General features: G+C 38.8%; 1 protein-coding gene across 7 annotated transcripts in view; it reads left to right on the forward strand.

Moving 5' to 3' along the window:
* The first annotated feature begins 14,856 nt into the window (after positions 1-14,856).
* cd99 (CD99 molecule) overlaps positions 14,857-22,010 on the forward strand; it is a 33,091-nt gene continuing 25,937 nt past the window's right edge. For 4 of the 7 annotated variants that reach the window (XM_053476726.1, XM_053476727.1, XM_053476728.1 and 1 more), the window contains exon 1: positions 14,857-15,079. In XM_053476726.1, the coding sequence (XP_053332701.1) occupies positions 15,022-15,079 (58 nt within the window). In that variant the 5' untranslated portion in view covers positions 14,857-15,021. The remainder of the gene's footprint in view (positions 15,080-22,010) is intronic. The other 3 variants (XM_053476723.1, XM_053476724.1, XM_053476730.1) reach the window with 3 other exon arrangements.

A 22,010-nucleotide genomic window follows, 5' to 3' on the forward strand; every position in this document is an offset into this window, starting at 1 on the left:
CCTCAATGATTCCGCTTCAAAGTCGCAGCGCACTACGTAGGGAGTTTCACACGGAAATATTTACAGACCACACAGGGCGCCTGTAGAGGGAGCACGCGGGTGTTTGGGGAACTGTATTGAGGGCGGGGTTTTGGTTTGGAGGGCGGAGTTACTAAGTCTAGAACAATCGAGTGTAATACAGGATAAATAGTTCGTTTTTTTTTTTCCAGACTACAAATTAGTGTAAAGGATGTGTATATCGTTTTGAAACACAAATAAATCCCTAATGACTTGATAATAAACACATACGTGCAGTAAAACCATAAAATGACTACTATACATGTTTATACATATTCCTATAATACTGCTTCATAGATTTAGAAACAGTGCATTCTGGGATATTGTTACCTGTTGGAGGTACATGATCAGTGCTGCTGGTATTGTTTTGTCTTTTCTTTTTGTGTGTGTATAGCACGCATGTAGAGTATAGGTGTGTGAGAGGATCCTAACTGCAGCCCGAGCATGGCTGTTCCTTACTTAAAGCAAATGTTATTTATGAAAAACAAATTTTAAAAAATCTATATCCACCTTTAGGGACATATACTGTATGGTCAAGCAATCTTCACAGACACACACCAGCATTAGAATGCCAATGGGTGTAGAATGGGATGTCTGACAATCTCAACAAGTTGTGATGGTCAGGGCGCGCATACTTTTGATCATATGTTTGAGTGTCGATGTGGTGGTGCCAATTGTAACTTATTGAAGTTTCTTAAATGGCCATTTATGTGATTGGGTGGCAAAGCAGTATGTTACTGAGCATTCTTAGTGTTTGTGAACCAGAAGGTTGTGAGTTTGCGTCTGACGGCTGTTATCTGATCTAGGAGCATTATCTGTACTGCACTGTATTTGCTTTTACATTGAAGGGGGAGAAAGCAATTTCCTCCAGGGGATTACTAAAATATATCAACCAAAATGTTGTTTCCTAGCAAATTCAATTCACAAAGCAATCAGACAGGGCAACAGCCAGAATGGGTAATGAGATGGGTAGGGAAAAAAAGCTTTTTTTTCTAAAAGAATGCCCCTAACTGTGTTATTGTAAGCAATGAAATTATTACAGCACTAGGAAAAGCAGATTTCAGAAACAAAGACAGGCCAAAAACTCATTTCTTATCAGAGCTGCAAAAAGACACACAATCAGGGAGAAAAAGAGAAAACATTAAAGTGACAAAAACAACCATATGGATGTGAGGAAGTATATTTCTACCATAGTATGTTAAATATTCATTTCTGATTAGTCGGAAGGTGTTGAATAATTTTCACCAGCTCTGATACTAATATACTGATTATTTATGAGATTTTATAAATGCATAATGCTAAAAAGTCACCTAGTGTTGGTAACTTGTTTAAATTTAAATCTTTCAATGATCTTGATTGTTATTTACAAAAAATTTGGCCAATTTAGATTTCACATGAAAAGACAAAAAAAAAGTGTATTATTGATATTAAGATATTGCAACAAGAGTTTGACCTGGTTACAGACACTATAGATTTTTTTGGGAAGGTATACGTTTCTAGAAGCTTACACTAATTTTAGTATAAATAGAATAATTAGCATTTTTTAATTATTATTGATTAAAGCTAAACCATATAATTCTGAAAAATGACTATTTTTTGAGCAAAATCATAAAAAAAAAATTCTCTCCAAAACAACTAAAGTTAGCAACTTGAAATTTTTAGGAAAGCAAATTTGGTCACTTCCATGTTGCAAAACTTCAGAAGTAGCTTTTTTTGCACACACATTTTCTGTATCATATGCATAACATAAAAAAAAAAAAAAAATTAATGAGCACCAATACTGTGTTTTGTCCGGAAAGTAAAATATGTTTTTTTTTTTTTTTAATGAGTGCTGGATTGTTTTATTCAGAGTTTTATGACAGTCAGATTATGCCCTTAAGAGTTTTATTTCCTAAAATCACACTGAAGAAATTTTATACAAGGGTCAAAAATTATCGCACTCTGGTTATTTTAAAACTTCTGTTGGCCACACTGTCTTAAGACCACTAGGTTCAGCCTTACAGTCTCCCCAGTTACTGCTGTGCAGTTGTGACCATGTTACATCAGTTCGTTTTTGAACAAATGTAATATTGGCAACAAAATTTGGACTGATACTCCAAAATTTTCTTAAAAGTTTCCAAAAGTTTCTTAAAGAGAATCATTACTGGTGACGAGACACGAATTCATCACTACAAGCCTGAGAGCAGAGTATGGAACGGAAACAATCAACAGTGCTCGTTACAGTGAGACACTTATTGAAGAGCTGAAGCCGGAACTTCGGTTTTAAAACAAAGGACTGCTATCCATGGGTGTTGTGATCTCGCATGAGATCACATGAGTTTCTGTCCAATCTGTCAAACTCTGCAAAAACTTCGATTTGAGGTGTTAAAGCATCCCCGCTATAGTCCTGATCTCGCTCCATCTGACTTTCACCCGTTTGGTCCCCTGAAAGCAGCCTTACCAGGACAAAGATTTTCTTCTGATCAAGCAGTAAAGACGGCAGTGCATTTGCGGCTCGCAGCTGAGCCAAAAAACATTGTTAATGTGGAAATACGAAAGCTTTGTGAAAAGTCTACTGAAAAGCAAGAAGATTATGTTGAAAAATGATGCCTTTATTTTTTCTAGATGTTAATTCAAAAAATTTTAACAGCCAGAGTGTGGATCATTTCTGATGACATTTCCAAGTGGTGATCTACAGAAAGCCTGATTTTATACACATATATAATTATTAACAGGTTAAACAATTTCAGTCCATTCCAGGCTCAAACACACATGTAAAAAAAGAAGAAAGAAGAAGAAAAAAAGGCCAGTATGTTTATCTAATTTGTATTACCCAGACATTTGGCAAGCCCGATCCTCAGACTTCCCATTTTCCAAGAGCCACCTGCTGTGATCATGTCTTATAAGGAAATCAATAAAATGTTGATTAAGTAATTATCTCTGACACGATAAAGGATGCAATGGTGCTTTTTCTTTTCTGGCTGATATTCACTTGAAGGAATGGCTAATTCCATGTCTTCATTAACAACCAATGATGTCTCAAGGGCACAGAGGGAAAAAAATAATGACAGGCTTCAAATTAGATACCATAAGGTTATCATGTGATTGAGTGATGTCACTCTGATCGACAGGGATGAGAATAATAGCATCCATTCCTACACAGAAACCAGAAACGATCTGGCCATCAGGAGCTGTGGCATCAATCTGCCATCTCTCAGTGATTAACGCCTATGGCTGGTTTACACCTGATGTGTCACGATTGGTGCTTTACTGTATATTCACATAAATTGACTAAAAAGACAATCTTGCACTCTGTGTACTCCTCAAAAGCGAAAAATACCAACCTCAATTCCAATTCCTCGAGCAACAGACCTACACCGAGAGCTGCTGTTTTTAAACAATTACTTTTCATTGCGACTTTGACCCTGCCAAGAAAAAGACTGTGCCATGCCGCTTTACTGCTATATCACTCTATATGAGGTAGATGAGAATGAAATGGTTTTTGATCATGCACCAATCACCCTTTGTCATTCCCCCTACAAACAATGTAGAATTGGAAAAAAAACAACTCTTCAACCTTTCAACGATAGGACTGGTTTTTAGTTCTTAAGTATCACTCCATCTCCAGGAGGAATTCTGATCTACTCAGTTATTTAAGTTTTAGGCTTGCGTTGATTACGTTTCCCAGAATAAAATCCCCAGTTATTAAGAATGAATAAATTCTGTAAAATGTGTAAATGAATGTGGCCTCTTTTTTTGTCCCAAGAGTTTCATGTCTCATTTTAGTCTTGCAAGTCCCAAGAGATCCCAGTTCTGATGCGCACCTCTACTTCCGTTCCCTCATGGGAATCTTGTTCATTTATTTAATTCAGCCTTAAATTCCAAATGAAATTATTTTTCATATATGCCACCGCATTGGGGGAAAGCTGGGGTTAAAGCACCAGGTCATTGGAACCAATTGGTGGAGCCAATTGGTATTGGGAATGTAGTCATTTGAAACTCTAGAAATTGACATCTAGAACTCGAGCGGTTTCTTATAGTGTTCTTTGATTGTCTCTCTTGGGGAGACCTTAAAGGTTACACTGTACATAGACACCTACAAATAAAAAGGTTTCAATCAGTTAAGTTTTTGGAAGCTAGAAAGCTGTTTATTAAGTGATAAACACTTGAAGAACCTTCTACGGTCTAGACTTATCCTGACAATCTCTCAGATTTTTACTATCTAGTCTTGGTAATTGGTATAATCTTAAAGAAAATAACTGTATGCAAAATTTCCTTTCAAAGGATTTTAGCTTCCCAAAGGAAACATGTTGGCTTAGTGGTTATCACTGTCATCTTGCACCTCTAGAATTCAATTTTTTGAGATTTCGAAAATCCTCACACGGATTTGAAATGTTCCCTCTGTGCTTGGTGGGTTTCCTCTGGGGACTCAGACAGTCCAATGCCATTTGTTGTAGGTCACTTTTCCTTTTTCCCCACTTTTTGTCTTTCCCTTTTAGTGTGTGTCGTCGTAGTTCGCAAGATGGTTGCCGTCTTCAGCAACGAAATGCCCCCTTAAAGCAGTTACCAGTGTCACTGCACCTGACCATCATTCACAATGACGGATCGGAGCCATGGATAGATAGATGCAGCCTTCTAAAAGGGTTCTAGGGAAACATTTTGTTGTAAGGTTCTTACAATTAAAACACTCAGTGTTTAAAGTGTATGCTGAATATGATGTACAATAAAATCTTATAGCCTTAAAGCTGACGTTCTGTGTCATATTAAGAGCGCTGTTATGGATATTGTAACCAAAATGGGGCAAAAACAAAAACCCTACAAAGCCTAGTACTTTGTTTAAGCCTTCGCTGCCTCACATATCGTGTTTTATTTTCCTGAGTGCGTAACGAAGAGCTTCTTTCACCGTTTAACTGCAGGGAAAAAGCCAGAGTGAGACGACACAGCAGGGTCAGACTGCAAATCAAATTCCTACACTGCGCACGAAGCCGGAGCAGCCGCGAGATCCCCTTGTGTCTGAGTGGCATTCTACAAACAGGGCTTTTCCTACGAAGATTACTCCCAGGGTCTCGTCGTGACACGGGGCTGCTAAAGGAGGACCAGACGCTCATAGTTGTCACCTGGCGGAAGCCGGAAAAAAAACCCTGCCGTGAATCCTATCATATGATTGTCAAACTGAAATGGTGCATGCTTCAGATTATTGTTGCAGAGACGATCAGGGGTAGTAACCTTTAGCCTTGCTGATGCTGTGAAGACATGCAGCACTGTAAATATTTGTGTGCCCCACTGATTTTCCCTAGCTCATCTTTCTTCCCGTAACCTTATTCAACTTGCCCAGGAGCGCATGGTTTTCAAGACTGACCTTGGTCATGACTCACGAGCTATGCTTCTCAAGAAATGCATGCCCACCAGATATTACACAAGCACGCACACACACACTTTGTCAATGCTGGATGGCACAACAGCTGTCGCATCTCTCCCTCTCAGAGTTTGTTTGCATCTTCTGGCTTCCTGTCAGAACGCATTTCCAAAAGCACTAACTGAAGAAACTCCAGGGTACTTGAAGAAGAAAAACAACAACAACAACAAAAACATCAGCAGTTGCTGATTCACTTGCTTTTTTTAGACAATGCACCAGTTCAATTTCGTGCACGTCAAAAGGAAATGAGCAGAAAAGAGTACAAAGCGTTTTGCGTGCCCTCTATTCGTCCTTCAGTGCGCAAACTGGATGCGCATTAACGCTTGGATTTTGCGCTCTGCGTTGCTTTGCATTGCGGTACGATGTGCTCGTGCTTAATGCTGCAAGGATGCCCGTTCCAGGCTCGCGCACTGGGTCGCACAGGTTTGTCCGCTGCGCGTGCGAAATGCGCGTTTTTCGATTCTCCTCACGTTCATAGCGCGAGGCTTGAAAAAAAAAAAAAAACCGGTGAGTCACAGCGCTCAACGCGTGAAGGAGAAAGAAATCAATGTAGGATATGAAGAAAGAACAAAAAAAAAAAAAACAGACCTGATGTGGTGATGAATTTTTTTCTCATTTTCTAATTTTTTTTTTACAGCAGCATGCCCTAAAACAGTACTATTAAATATCACCCATGCGTCAAAATGCGTGTCAATGGCATGTCAATAATAGCTACTTAGTGCGCTTGCATGAACCTTTGCATACTAATAAGCATACCCAAGCAGTGCAATTCATTATATATATAAAAGTGCATTTTCTAAAAGGTTTTGCATGGGCATCGACCTCTTGTCACCTGTAGGAACGCACACTTAGTTGGCACAGAACAAGATGCTGAACTTTATGGTGAAGCCGCATCAAAGGCGCGCGCTCTTGCTTCTCATCCTGCAGCATTAAAAATAATAATAATAATAAATGCATGTCACTAAAATGATAAATGTGCGATAAGTGATGATAAGAGTAGATGAGGTATCTATCTATCTATCTATCTATCTATCGCTGACCCTTTTGTTTCTGCAGCATGCAACATGTGGGAAAAATGTTGCGCAAGCCCGAAAAGGATGTGCATGCATTATTATTTAAAAAACAAAAACAATAAATAAATAAATATATGATGCACGATTACATTTTTTTGTTTAATAATGCAATGGAGTTCCTCGTAGGTGGCATGAACTGAGATGCTGCTGGCACAAGGTGAACGGTGCAACGGTGCACTTACCACCAAGGGGTCATCCCCGTTCCCAAGGCGGCTCGCGTCCTCCAGGAGGGAGAGAGAGAGAGGGAGAGAGATGGAGGCGACAAAAATAATAAAATCAGATGCCGTGATCGCAGTCCACGTCACGACATATGTACCAGAGGATCACGTAGAGGATGAGCAAGATGGCGAAAATGAACAAGGCAACCAAGATCGCTTTGGTCACCGGTGAGATTAGCGACTGCATGTCAGCGGCGCGGGCGCGAGACGCCGTTCACGAGAGCCGGACGCACGCGAGCCGCCGCCGCCGAGCGTCCGCATGGGCGCGCGCGCCGAAGACGCGTGGTGGTGGTTGTGCGCTCGTGCTGCAGAGGAACAGACAACACACACACGCGCGCGCGCGCGCGTCAGGGGAAAAGGGAATAAATAAATAAATAAATAAATGCGCTCTCTCTTGCGCCTCCGGTGCTCACCGCGTCCTCCGGGGGTCGGGGTGACCTACAGGGATCAGATAGAATCCTAGAATCTGAGGATCTCCAAATATCCAAAGTGTCACCAAGAGAAAGACTGGAACTTTCTTTAATCAAGTCATCTTTTTGATCAAACCTGCTTCAGCACCGGACAGCCCACGGATGCCGTATTGGCTTGTGGATGATTAAGTGATTTAGGAGGTTGCACCCATGCAAGGTCACAGAGAGAGAGAGAGAGAAAGAGAGAGAGAGAGATAAACTGATGATGCTCAGCACACACACACACACACACACACACTACACTTCAGGATCTGCTGCACTGTCCTGTGTTTGCTTTATCCAAACACTAGGGGTCAGAAGAACCCGGAGTAATCAACAGGTCTCCATAGAATTATGCGCTCTACTGTACTGTACATTGGTGAGCCATAACATTATGACCGCCTGCCTAATATTGAGTAGGTTCCCGGGCTGCCAACAAAACAGTGATGCACTGACACCTTTCTGTCAGAACCAGCATTAACCTTTTTAATCGATTTGATTTACAATAATGCGCTTCTATTGGATCAGACACCACGGGCAAGCCTTTACTCCCCATGTGCATCAGTGAGACATGTGACCATGTCTCCAGTTCATCGCTTTTCCTTCCTTGGATGACCTTGGTATGTCCTGACCACTGCAGACTGGGAACATCCCACAAGAGTTGCAGTTCTGGAGTTGCTCCGACCCAGTCGTCTAACCGCCACAATCTGGCCGTTGTCACTCAAAGTCACTCAAATCCTTATTCTCGCCCATTTTTTTTTGTTGTTGTTGCTTTCAACACATTAACATCACTTGCTGCCAAATATATTCCACCCACTTTCAGCTGCCATATTAAAAATGTAGCTGCTGTGAGCAGGGCTAAATTATGATGGCTGAACAAAAGAGTCAAATGAGTTGATAACCAAAAGTCAAAGGAAGGAAAAGCGATGAACTAGAGACAGGGTCACATGGGTGGCCAGGGCTTACTGATGCACATGTAGAGTGAATAGTGGTCCGGTTCAATAGAAGAGGTAGTGTAGATTAAACTGAGAAAAAGGTTAATGCTGGTTCCAATAGACAGGTTTCATAACACACAGATCATTACTGTTTTGGTTTGCAAAGGGTGGACCTACTGTAGGTGATGGTCATAATGTTATGAGTGACTGGTGTATATACTACTACTCAACTAGCAGATTTAAACCAAATTGTGATCAGAATCAGGCCAAAACTCACGAATCATGACTGCACACAAGCAGCTATGGGCTTTCATTGAAATACTGCAGGTAGAACTTATTAGTGCTTTTTTTTTTTCCTGTGCCGGATAGTGGTGCAGTGGGTAATCTTGCTCCGGGAGTCCCCATTTGATCTTGACCTCAGGTTGCTGCTTGTGCTGCATGTGACGTTCCCTCCATGTCCATGCAGGTTTTCTGGCTTTCTTTCATCTTTTAAAAACGTGCAAGCAGGGGTATTCATAACAATACATTGCACCTGTATGTGTGTATGTGCATACGGATCTAAACTGAACCAGCCAGAGTGTATTCCTACCCTGCCCCCATGCAGTGTTCATAAGGTAGCATCAGGATCCACCAAGGCCCTGCCCAGGATATACAGCAGCAAATAAATCGCCTCATCGTACAGTGTCATGGAGAGGCCTATGTCAGATGATCTAATTCTAATCTAAACATAATGTGAAGAGACATCTATTTATTAAAGGGAATGGGTCTCCAGCTGTTACAGTCATATAATCATATCATAAAACATTACAACATTAAAAGCTCTTTAACTTTAATTAATATATTATAAAGTTGCATAAACAGATCACCAGTATGCTTTAAACTTTCACACACTGCGCATTAAGTTAGTGAGGGAAGTATGTGGCTCGAGTCACAATACACCCTTGGGCTTCAGGTTCAGGCCCTGTTCAGGCCCAGACAACGAAATTGAAAGAATTCTAATGCAACATAAAAGCACGCCTTCATATGTTTTGCATTTAGGCTGCAATGAAATGGAGGACAGATCCGACTAAAATGAACAAATAAACATTTAAATGACACGCCCAAAACAACCCTGGGGCATTATACTATGGAAAGCCATAAGTGTCACAAAAAATGCCTATGTACAAAACAAAAACGTCTATAACAATTTGAAGTGTTTGTCAACACATAAAATCAGAACTGCCACACTATAATTTCTTTATATTCCAACATATTTTTTTCCATTATATTATTTTATTATACGGGCTAAAAACTTGTATAAATTTTTTATACAAAAAAAGAAAGTTATATATTGATATACAGTATGTAACAATATTGTGATAATAATATGATTATATTATACATTTTCTTGTCTGACACCTTACAGGAAAAAAAGCATTGTGTGCTTTATATGAATAAAATATTCTTTTATAATAATTTTCTAACATAATTTTTTTGGATGATGTATACAATTAGCAAAAAAAAAATATTTTTTATTAGCTAAACTTTTGAATATTTGTATATTAAAGACTGTGTTGTGTTACTATGTCCCCTGAAGAAGTTTCCTTGGTTACTGCCAAGTGTGCAAACTGTCTTGGGACACTCCAAACCAAAAGTTCAGTTATTTTAATTTATACACATTCACATTCCATACAAACTTAAATAATTCTTTTGATTGTGTAAAGCTGCTTTGACAATGACATGACAATTGTTAAAAGCGCTATACAAATAAAATTGAATTGAAGTTCCGTTTGACTTCATCACAGTTAGAATATATATATATATATATATATATATATATATATATATATATATATATATTCACACACACACAAAATGATATATATACACACACACAAAATGAATATAAATGAAACAGCTTCAAACACGCTGGGATGCTCCTGAGTTTGACCGATAAGTTAGCCGCCAGACAGCAGTCACACTATTTAACACCATAAGCTGAATATTCGGGGCCCTCTTTCGCATGAATCAAACTTGTTATAAAAATCTTGTTATTAGCAGCCTGGCTTAGGATATTAAAAATACTTCTCACCAGTGCGGACCCAAAAATAATGAAAACGGGAACTTGTGGTTTGGGCTGTCCCAAGACTGAGTGCACACTTGGCAGTAACCAAGGAAATGTCTTTAGGGGACATAGTAACACAACACTGCCTTTAATATGCAAATATACAAAAGTTTGTCTAATAAGAAAGATCAATAGATTGCAATAGTGAAGAGGAATTACATTTGAAATAAAATGTTACACTGCTGCTTTCTTGTGTGTGTAGCAGTGAAAAGCAGCAGTGTTGGGGGGGGGCTTTTTAAACAGAGCAAAAGGATAAAAACTTTCATGCAAACATTTGATATAGTTCTTGAGATTTCACCTAGATTCAGGAATTTAAATCCTAGAGAATTGTACTTGCAATGTCCCAAATAATCTATCTAATGTTCCTAAGGATATACCACCACTACTACAATGTAGGGATCACCACGAGCTGATGAGAAGGGATTTCAGAAAACCAAATATGGTGACGCAAATGGTTCCCTATCCTCTATTACAGTATGCCCAAGTCTAACACAAGATCTAAGGTCCTGGGTGTTTTTCTTTCTAGCATACTGTAGATATAAAACATTCTGCTACAATTTTCAGGCCAATCTCTTATCTACTGTCCTTCAGGTGCTATAGTATGTAGAGGCTCCCGGAGGGCTTGTTGATTGGAGTATTTTTTTGTTTTTGCTCTTAACAGCGCTGAGAGGAAGGGCTTCTTGATTGCTGTATGTGCTCCTTTTCTCTCTCCTCTTCTCCAGGGAATGAGCTAGGTGCCTTTGTGCAAAGGGTATCGTGAACCCAGTTATCTCTTGATGCGATCCGGACAACTGTTGGAGATGTTAGCACAACCTGGTATAAGCACAACTACCTAGGAGACTTGCAGCTTTTTTGTAGTCAGGCTTTGACGAGGACCTGATCGAACTGAATGGCTCTGTCGCTGCCTTTAACTACTTGAACCTGTTTAGAGCTGTTTAATTTTCAGTTTTAGAATCCATCACATGCAGATTTCTTCAGCCCCTCTGGTTCTCCTCGATTACAAATGGACGTGCATGGATAATGACAAATGGAGAAAAACGTTTAACTACTGAAAAATGGGAGTGGGGGGATTTACCCACTTAAAACATGTTTCCATTATCTTTGTCGATTTTATTTTCAACACCCCATTAGTTCTTTCTACTAGGGCAACAGACTGTGGATGGTACAGTCATGCTATACCAGTGCTTGCTCATGTATATAACTAGCCATCCATCCATCAGTTCATTTTTAAAGTGGATTCCATTGTATAAATTGTGGCTGATTTCTTGGAATGATTTCATTTCATTTATCAGTACTTTGGCTACACGTCCCCATTTTGACCATCCGTGATGACTACACGGTATGTCTTTTTCTCATAGGCAGTCAGCTCAATATAATCAATAATTAGTTGTTAAAACAGCTTGTCTGCATCTGGAATGGAAGGAGAAGATTGTTTAATTATCTTGGATGCATGATCAACTCCATGTGTCAGCTTGGCTATGTAAGGAAACATCAAGCTCGGCTGACAAAGCTTATAAATAGATGAGAGAAGAGACAATTAAAGAAGCTATGAAAAGCCATTGCTTTAGTCTCTGCCATTATAGCATCAGTCTAGCAGTGGAAAGCTCGATTGTTCAGCATGATTTTTATATGGTCTCACAACGATAACATATTTTTTCCGGTAAGGGCAATGACGCAGATGATTAGGTGGTTCTTTGTTGCTGTTACAGGATGCTTTCACATTCACACTACACATATTATGTGATCATAGGCAATTCAGATCTCCCCTGAATGTATTAGACCCAGTTCATACTTCTATTAAACGCCACACATTAGCATTTAAGATGCCGCTTATTTTCATTAAGCGTCTTTGAATGTGCATTTAATGTTGTACATCTTTGTAAAGTTTTGCTGTGGTATTAAGTTCATTTCCCACCTCAGGATGTTTGAACTGTGAAGTGGAAAAACATATTGATGCCTCCATGAAAGCGAGTCTGTTGCTTGCTCTGTCCTAGTAGCATGTAAGGCTCATAAAAATATACTATAGTTCACATTTAGAATTGAAATCGCATGACAGCAACAACAGTGGGCCAAAATAAACCATAGAGAGGCATTCATAATTAGCAAGAAGCTAGCCAGCATACAACACTGAGCAGCATAAGCAACAAGCCAACCAGCTAACTTTGATAATGTTGTAATGTTGATTATTACCTTCTCGAACAAGTGATTAATATCTTCAGTGGTATAGATTTAACCAAGTACTACAGTATGTCTGTAGATTAATTGCTCCAAAGCCAATACTGATATAAGATAATTTAAAAGTAGTGAAGTGATACTATACATTGTTTTCCAGATTGGGAAACTTGTCAGACCAAAGTGATAAGTTATAGGCCGAGTTATAAGCTGATCAATCAGCCATTGATCAGAATTGACCAATTTTCAGCTAGTTTGATTTTGATCAGTGACTGGCCAATCAGCCTCAGGTATATCCAATCGATTCTGTGCCAGTCAAGCATGGTGTAACAGAAAAAACATTTGCCCTATATATATATCATTCAGTGAGGAAGTTTGAATATTAGCTAATGCTTTTCAGCCATCCATTGCTGGAAGTAGGGAGCAGCTGGGCCATATGCTCTAAAATAAAAGACATCAATCATAGCAACACTAGCCAATCATGGGTGTCTTTAACAGGCAATTTTCACTAAAGCAGCTCTGTAGCTATTTCAGAGCCGGTGCCCAATTTTAAACCAGATTTTTGTTTTCAGACAGCCAAAGCACTGGTCCTCAGATGAAAAAAACTGGTGGCACAAATTTCTATAGGGAGCACAAATGCTTTCTAGTAATGATGGTTTGATCCCAAAGCCTGGAGAACTTCTCACAAAGAAATGTAGCCATTTTCTTTGCTGCTAACATACAAGTAGAGATGTACATGGACATAAACAATATAGTAATGACATGGAAAACCAAGGCCAGTTCTTAGGAAGTGTGCTATTCAACCGGCACTAGCACCTGGTTCACTTTGGTAAAAAAAAGGGGTAAAACTGTGAGTTCTAAACGATGTGTCTAAGTGGAAGTCTAGCTGGTACAGTAGCTGTTCAGTAACCTGGAGTAGAGCTGAAGAGCTGATTTTACACGGGCCCGGGCTCAGGTCAGGCTCGGGCTTGCGCAGTAAATGAGCGGTCATGTGATGGGTTTTGATTATCGCGAGAGAAATGCGAAAATGGATGCTGTGCAGGTTAAACAGAGGCTTGCCACTGGCGATTACGTTTTGGTTGCACCAGCAACTAAAGCGAAGTCTGCGGTGTGGAAAAGTTTTAACCATGAAGGCTACATTTACATTTAGGCATTTGGCAGACGCTCTTATCCAGAGCGACTTACATTTTTATCTCATTATACATCTGAGCAGTTGAGGGTTAAGGGCCTTGCTCAAGGGCCCAACAGTGGCAACTTGGTGGTTGTGGGGTTTGAACCTGGGATCTTCTGAACCGTAGTCCAATGCCTTAACCACTAAGCTACCCCTGGCCCATAATAAGAATAATGCAAAAATGTGACATTCTGCTGTATGACAGCAAAACAGGTATTGAATAATGAATAATGTCATGCTGTAAACGGGTTCGGGCTTTTAAAAGGCTGTCAATCAAAATGTACTTGTCGGTCTCTGGCCGAAATCTGTCGGGCTCGGGCCCTGTCAGGCCTAACTTTTAAGGCCGATTACAGCTCTAACCTGGAGCACTTTTTCGAATTGCTATACTGTATAAGGATTTGTAATATAGGACATTGGTGGTTCAGTGGTAAATTTCTCAACTGCTATCTGAGAGGCCTAAATAAAATGGGATAAAATGGAAGGGTTGTGCCAGGAAGGGCATCTGGCGTAAAAACCTGTGCCAAGTTGTTGTGCGGATCTGATGGTCCGCTGTGGCGCCCCTTGATAGGAGTAGCTGAAAGATCAATGAGAACAAAAATTAAACTTTTTAAAAGTCTGATCTCAGGATTTAGATTTTGCCTGATTCCAATTTTCCTTATTTCTATGACTTAGGTCAAAATATGGTATTGGTGCTAAAACGTGTCTCACCATTTTTTAAAAATAATACTTAATGCTTCTTATCTCCCGATCCATGCTTAGGTTTTTTTTCTTCCTGAATATGCATACACATTTATACTTTTATCACATAAAAAGAAACATATTTTTAAAATCCAATTTCAAGCCGTAACTTTTTAAAATTCAAATCTTTCAATGATCTTAATTGTCATTCAGATTTAGATTTTACATGAAAAGACATAAACCTGAAAAAGTGTATCATTCTAAAATGCCAAAAAAAAATATTTTAAGCTATTGCTGCATAGATTTGACATGGTTACGGACACTACAGAATTTTTTTGGTGGGTAAAATCCTCAATTTTGCGCGGACTGGGGCACATATACAATCATCAACTTAAGATTTTTAGAGAAGATCGGTTACTTCTATGATGCATAAACTTTTCGAAGTAGCTTTTTTGCCACACACATTTTCTGTATTTTATGAATGACATAAAAAGAGCACCAACACGTAAAAAATCCAAGTCTCGACTTCACGGTTTTGGCCCTTGTGGCTTTCCACATTTCCCTCCCCACACGCGCGCGAGAGAGGCGGAGTGTTGGTCTTTTGGAGTACGCGTTGCTCACACTGGGTGGGTCTATTTTGCCTCGACACACCCTTTTATAAAGAGTTATCTCTTTGTGCACGTGAATACGAGTCACACAGCTCGGAAATCCCCCACGCACCTTGACCACCTTCTCATCTTCATCTTCTTCATCTTCATCACAGCGCAGAATGACTTCTTATATGTGGATTTTACTTTTCGCGGCGCTCGCGCTCACCAAAGCTCAGGGTAGGTGTTCAGTACATGGGCACAACTTCATAGACTAGAGGTTTGGGTGTGTGCACTAGAGTCTGAAGAACTTTGCTTAGGATTTAGACTTGAATTTTTTTTTTTTTGCAAACTTTTTGCATTAAACTGCATGACAGTGTAACACCAGGCAGGTTTATATTTACTGTACAGTGTAGTGTAATAGTGAAGAAAACATGTGGGATTTCTACTAGGGTGGTTAAAGTTTATGCACTCTATGCACCCTTGCTGTACATGGTTTCTTCAAACTAGACTTTCACATATGCTATTGCATTGACATAAATACCAAAAAAAAAAGTGGTCAAAATGTATGAAAGAAAACAAGGAAAAAACAGTCTGAGTGCCTTTTAAACTCATCCAGGCCACTGAACCATCCGTTTTTTTTTTTTTTTTTTTTTTACACTGCATTAGGGAACAAATAAATAGGTCACACTTGTTTTCCAATAGTGCACACTGTACTTTTGGAAAGCTTGTCAGGGTTATTAAAACACACCCTGTCAGCTTGTCCCTGGTATGTTTACAACTCCTCTTATTTATTTATTTATTTATTTATTTATTTAATAAAGTCCTATGACCTAAACCTGCCACACCTTATCATTAAAAAAATATATAAAAGTTTAGGACCGGATGAGTTTATTATTAAATCCATATTTGGAAAGAAAAAAAAACCCTCAGGCGTGCTCCTTCTGTGAGTCACTTGAGTCACAAGTCTGGTTTGAGTAAAGCGAGGAAAAACCCAGTATGTCTATTGTTATCATCAAAGCGGTCTGGTTAAAAAAAGCCTGCAAGAGAACAAAAAGTTGATACATGTTCTTGGTGATCAATACAAGGTTGTCGATTCTAAAATTAAAATTGTGATATATATGTATATATAAGAGTATCATAACACATTGTTTTGTATTATAAATCCTTTGTTATTCATTTTTAAGTGCAGTCTTGCACATCCGGGGTCTAGGGTTTGATTCCCGCCCCAGGTCTGTCTGTGTGCATGGAGTTTGCATGTTCTCTGTGTGCTTAGTGGGTTTCCTCCCACAGTCCAAAGACATTTAGATCAGGCTAATTGACATTCCAAAATTGCTCGTAGTGTGTGACTGTGTGTGTGTGTGCCCAGTGGTGGATTGGCACTCTGTGCGGGGTGTCCCCCGGCTCGTGCCCAAAGTCTCCTAGCTCTCGAGCCTGTATTCAGGATAAAGCAGTATAGACAGATAGTGCGTGAGTGATTTTTCCACCAAGTATTCTGTTATTTCTCCTTTTTTTTGTGAAATACAATAAACTGGAAAACAATATTGGATAATTCCATTTGCAAAAATGGAATTATTCAATATTCCAGCTTTTAAGCTGTTCTGCACTCTTAAAAGGAGATGTGTTCTTTTGTCTTTGTAGCCCATCCACATTAAGCTTGGATGAGTGTCGTGCATTCTGAGATGCTTTTCTGGTCATCATGGTTGTAAAGTAGTTAGTAGTTACTTAGTAGTTTAGGTATTGTACACTTCCAATGAGCTAAAACCAGGGGTAGGCCAGGGGTAGCTCAGTGGTTAAGGCATTGGACTACGTTTCGGAAGATCCCAGGTTCAAACCCTGCAACTACCAAATTGCCACTGTTGGGCCCTTGAGCAAGGCCCTTAACCCTCAACTGCTCAGATGTGTAATGAGATTAAAATGTAAGTCGCTCTGCATAAGAGCGTCTGCTAAACGCGTAAATGTAAAACCACTCTGGTCATTCTTGTCTGATCCATTTCATAAACAACCTGATACCATTAACATAACTAGAAGTTTTTTGTCCTTTTTTGGGTCATTTTAAAAACCACTATAGTATAGATTATACCCAAACAGCGTTACATTCCTGTCAGTGTGGTTGGCGAGTGGATATATATTGTGTAGTGTGAAGATGATGTCTTTAAATTTTGTGATTTTTTTTCTTTGTTGTTCATCCCTACTACATGACCAATGTTTGTAATCCTAACAAAGAACTTCTATTCACCAAACAAAGTCCAGTGTATGGTTATTTTGTAGAAAGTTTCTTCAGCACATTAACAGTAGCTGTCTATTGTCTTCTATTATTTTTACCCCAGGGGCTGTTTAGCCCTGTGGTACTCTAATAAATGCCAGTCCTTTGATAAAGCACATAAAAAGTGAAATGATTATGACACAGAAAGAAAATGAGTAGGTGCTTGATCACAGACTCAGAAACAGTATTGTTGACTTTGCAGCAACGAACATCCATTAGTTAAAAGCACACCAAAACAGCATGTATAGTTGAAAATTCTTCACATTGGAATTACGATGGAGTGTAGTTCAAACGTTATTGATGAGACAGCTCAGAGAAGTCAAGCAGCAAATCATGGTCCAAATGATTTCACTGAGAGCATGTTTTACAATATTTATTTAGCACTTCAAAATTATATATTTTATATAATCTGACTATGCGTACAGTAAGTCCCCAACCTAAGAACAAGTTCTGTTCTAAGAGCTCATTCATAAGTCCAATTTGTTCGTAAGTCCAACAAACATTGTCTAGGTACTAGGGTACTAAAACATTGCCTATACACAGTATAAAATCTGTAAAACATAGTCTCCATAATTATTGCTGGCCACTTTTTAGCAGTACCAGTGCTTTTACACTTGATTCCGGACATCCTGGCACACGCACGAATGAATAAATTGCAGCCTTTTGAGATATAATTGCGCAGGCGCCTATTGTGATTTCGGTTTTTATGCGCCTAACTGTGCAGCACTAATGAGGATTCACTCACACTGAACCTTGCAGGGGTTGAGCCACAACAGCAGGAAGATCACATCAGAGTTCGAACTGCCACAAACAGGTCTCTGAAGCTACATTTTCCACAGGCTCCTTGAACCCAGTTTCTCTGTAAAAACCCTTCGTTCTGTAAAGTCCTTTTTACCAATGACAATATTTCAGTCTAATCAAAAGCAATCAGATTGAAAAAGGATTATTAACATTAAAGCTACATAACCCAGCAAACAAACAAAGAGTAAAAGTGTAACAGAGTGTGGGCTACCTGCACAGGCTGCCCATATTCAAACCACACTGTGGGATACACACTGGGCCTGCACTGGCATATTTGCAGGGTGTACCATAGCTTCATAATTTACACAGCATAGCAAGCAGCTTGTGTCTGAAAGGCTGGTGAGGTTGTTAAAATGACTTCACATGTAGGTCAGCGTCTGTTTCCAACAGGCAAAAGAAATTAAATTAATAAAATGAGAAGTTTTTATTTTTATAAATAAAGTTCATAGTGACCATTTTATCACTACCCAATTTTACATGCATATATATTAGTATAGTATAGTAATAGTGTAGTATACATAGTGGGTTGAAAAACTGCAATATTGTCTTTAAAGATATATATAATTAGAAGTTTTACAATACATTTTAATAGATGCTCAAGGCATATTTAACACTCGTGTCAGACTCTGGACCAGCAGCAAAGACAGCTTGTCTTAAGATTTGCCAGGACAAGACAAACAGAGACATAGGACATATCCATAGCAAAGATAATCCTTTGTGAACTTTTCATTTCATCTGGGAAACAGGCGTAGACTAGCTGACTAGTCATGTTTTCTCTAATTAAAGCAAAAACAGATGAGTGCAGTACATTTTGTACAAATTCAGTACAGTTGACAGAACATGGAATTAACTCTGCAAATTTTCTAGTCTGACATAATACATTTACATGTTTTGTTCCTATTATGGGCTTGTACAGTGCGCGCTATGGTTGCATCACTTTAGGTGCTACTCTTCTTACCCTGACGCCCCCATTGCTTAGGAACAGGGTCAAGGGTCTTGATCAGAGGCTTTTTTTTCCCCTGACCAGATTTCTTTCATAAAGTTGGTGGTTCAACAGTATCTGTTTGGTTTTTAATAGTGCATTGGACAGTTCTTAACTCAATTTCAGTCATTTTAACATTCTTCTCCTTAGTTGTTTTATTTGCTTGATGTAGACCAAATTTCTGACCTTTCTGAAACACAGAAACATATTTTTTTTCACAACCATGGCATACATCGTCCAACTCGTTGTCTAAGAAAGGAGCAGCTACTTATTGCATCAGTTAGGGTAAAAAGAATTGTTGACCGCTGAAACATATTAAATCACTTAATTAATCTTCCAGACAGACGCTCTTTAACACAGTACTTCTTATTTATTGTTTAAATCCAAACAGCGACTTTATTTTTGCCAGGTAGCATATATAGTATATATTAAAATAACATTTTAATCTGTATTTTAAATTAGTATCATTACTTAATAGGTCATACAGTTGATTATTTTGCACGAAAAAAAAAATAATAGTGATAAGGGTGGCATGGTGGCGTAGTGGCTTAGCACCTCCAGGGTCGAGGGTTCGATTCCCGCCTGCTAGTCTGTGTGTGTGCAGTTTCCATGTTCTTCCTGTACATGGTGGGTTTCCTCAAACAATTGCTTGTTGTGTGTAAGTTTGTGCACCCTGTGATGGATTGCCATCCTGTCTATTGTGTACATGGTATCTGTACCGCGTGCCTGGGATATGCTCCAGGTCTCCCATGACCCTATAAACAGGATTAAGCTCTATAGACAATGAGTGAGTGAGTGACTGTACAGTACACACTGTGATGTCCAGTGTGTACCCTGCCTTGTGGCCAAAGTCTTCTGGGATAGGGCACGCTCCCAGCGACCCCGGATACAGGATAAAGTATAGAAGATGAATGAATGAATAAACAAATGATTCTTTAAAGCCTCACAAAACAAATGTTACTTCAGTCATAATATAATCTTGAACCCACAGTTTAAACACATTTATTCTAATATTAATCAATATTTAACTACATATAATAACCACATAGACACTTTGAAGTGGCACATAATGTTCTGTATTTTGCATTGCGTGCCTCGAAGCCTCGCACTTCCTTTTTATGCCGTGACTGTAACTTGGTGCCCACAAGCACCAAACCGCAAAAACAAGGATATGCGCTGTTCATTACAATTATTTATTTATTTTTTTATGAGACGGCATGAGTTCTTTTAAAGCTTGTTGGGGTTTTGTCATGCTTTTTAATTTTAATCTCAGAGAGTTGTTTGTACATGCTTGAAGACTAAAGCTTTTAGGGTTTTTTTTCTGTTATAAATGATCCCGGAACACGTCACTTTCAGCGACAGACCTTAAAGCAATTTATGAACCGGCTACAGTGTGTGTGTACGGGCTACGTTTACCTTTATTTATTCTGACAAGCACTTTTATCCAAAGCGAGTTACACAGAAGGCACAATTCCTGTCAGTAATGATATATGCTAGCACTCAATTGTTAGCTGAATAAAAAAAAAAAAAACTACACAACTCAAAAACAAAGGGGAAAGCAGACATAAATACTGTCTGTTATAAAAATAAAAAAAAAAACACTTTCCTAGCCAAGAATACATTTATCATTTAGCAGCTGAGCGCTTAGTCGTCCTGGTTTATCTTAAAATGTTTTTGTTTGCCTTCCAAACCAGCAGAAAGCTGTTGAAGTTAGTGGCTGTTATGTAGCCCGGTTAGCTTAGCCCCATAAAGGTTCTCTGTATCAAAACAAGACATAAGAACTGCCTGCAGTGTGCTAAATTTAGCAGGACACCGCAACCACACAGTGCTAACGTTGCTAGTATTCAGTACGAGCTTTAGCATTACATAAATGCTAGCTGACTTTCATTCATTCTTAGCATTTTTAGCATTCTGTACTTTCTTTTTGCCATTCAGCAGACGAAGCTTCACCCTGTGCTTTCAGTTGTGAGTCAACATTAAGTCACCACTGGCAACACACAAACAGTATCAACCACCAAACATCACCATGCCAACATGTGTACACAGCATACACACACACACACACACACTGCCGGTTGGTTTCATGTTTCAGAAGTGATTCAGGCAGACTAAGGCAGTGTCATAACATCAGGCATGTTTAGACTTAAAAAAACAGATCTAAAATTTTTTGGACAATTTTAAACATTTTATTTGTTATAGAAATTAATTAATTTATTAATACATAAATAAATAAAGACTTTTGAAGTGCAGGGTGTGTATGAGTACTAGGCATGGGAATCACCAGTCACTTCCCGATAATACAATATTATCATATTAATTAATATTATCATATTATATAATTATATTATACCGTAGTGGCGATTCGATTAAAATAACGATTCTAGAAGTACCCCGATTTTTCTAAATATCAAAATTCTATATGACATTCCCCCCCCCCTTGTTTTGTAACAATTTAAAATCTTTAAAAAAAAGTTTAATGAGTAATTAAACATAGGCCGTTCCTTATACCAGTAGTTTTCACACTTAAAAACCAAGCACAGCATTTAAATAATACAAACTAACTTCAAATACAACAGTTTAACATTTAATTTCAAATTAAATTAAGCAAAAAAGCCTCATTTTTACTGAACAGCACATATTTCTGTCATCTGCTATAATTATTATTTCTAAAACAAATTTAGCAAATAATTCACCCCTACCGCACAGGATGGCAGTGTGTAAATGGCAGTGTGTAAATAGTTCACTACGTATAGGTTTATAAAGAAACGGTGACGTTTTACCACCTCAAATGGCACCAAAGTCTTAAAACTGAACTTGACAGTGAGATCGTGGGTTGAGTGGCTGCAAGCATATACGGCTTCTTACACGGGCACGGAATATTCAACTTATTTGCACTCTGTGTTTTTTGAGTGGGTGTGAGACTAATTCTCCCAACTTATGAAGAAAAGGGCAGATCAGAGGCTTTTACTGCACAAAATTGAACGTAATTGAATGTAACACCATAGAAATGCGTTTCTGTTGCACCCCTCGGAAACTTCTGAGCTCTGTACCAATTTTGGTTACTGGCTGATCGACCTGTTCATCTCCATTATTAATATAATTTTTTTTCCCCTTAAATTGAC

This window comes from Clarias gariepinus, chromosome 18 (assembly GCF_024256425.1).
Source record: "Clarias gariepinus isolate MV-2021 ecotype Netherlands chromosome 18, CGAR_prim_01v2, whole genome shotgun sequence".
In the NCBI taxonomy this organism is placed as follows: Eukaryota; Metazoa; Chordata; class Actinopteri; order Siluriformes; family Clariidae; genus Clarias; species Clarias gariepinus.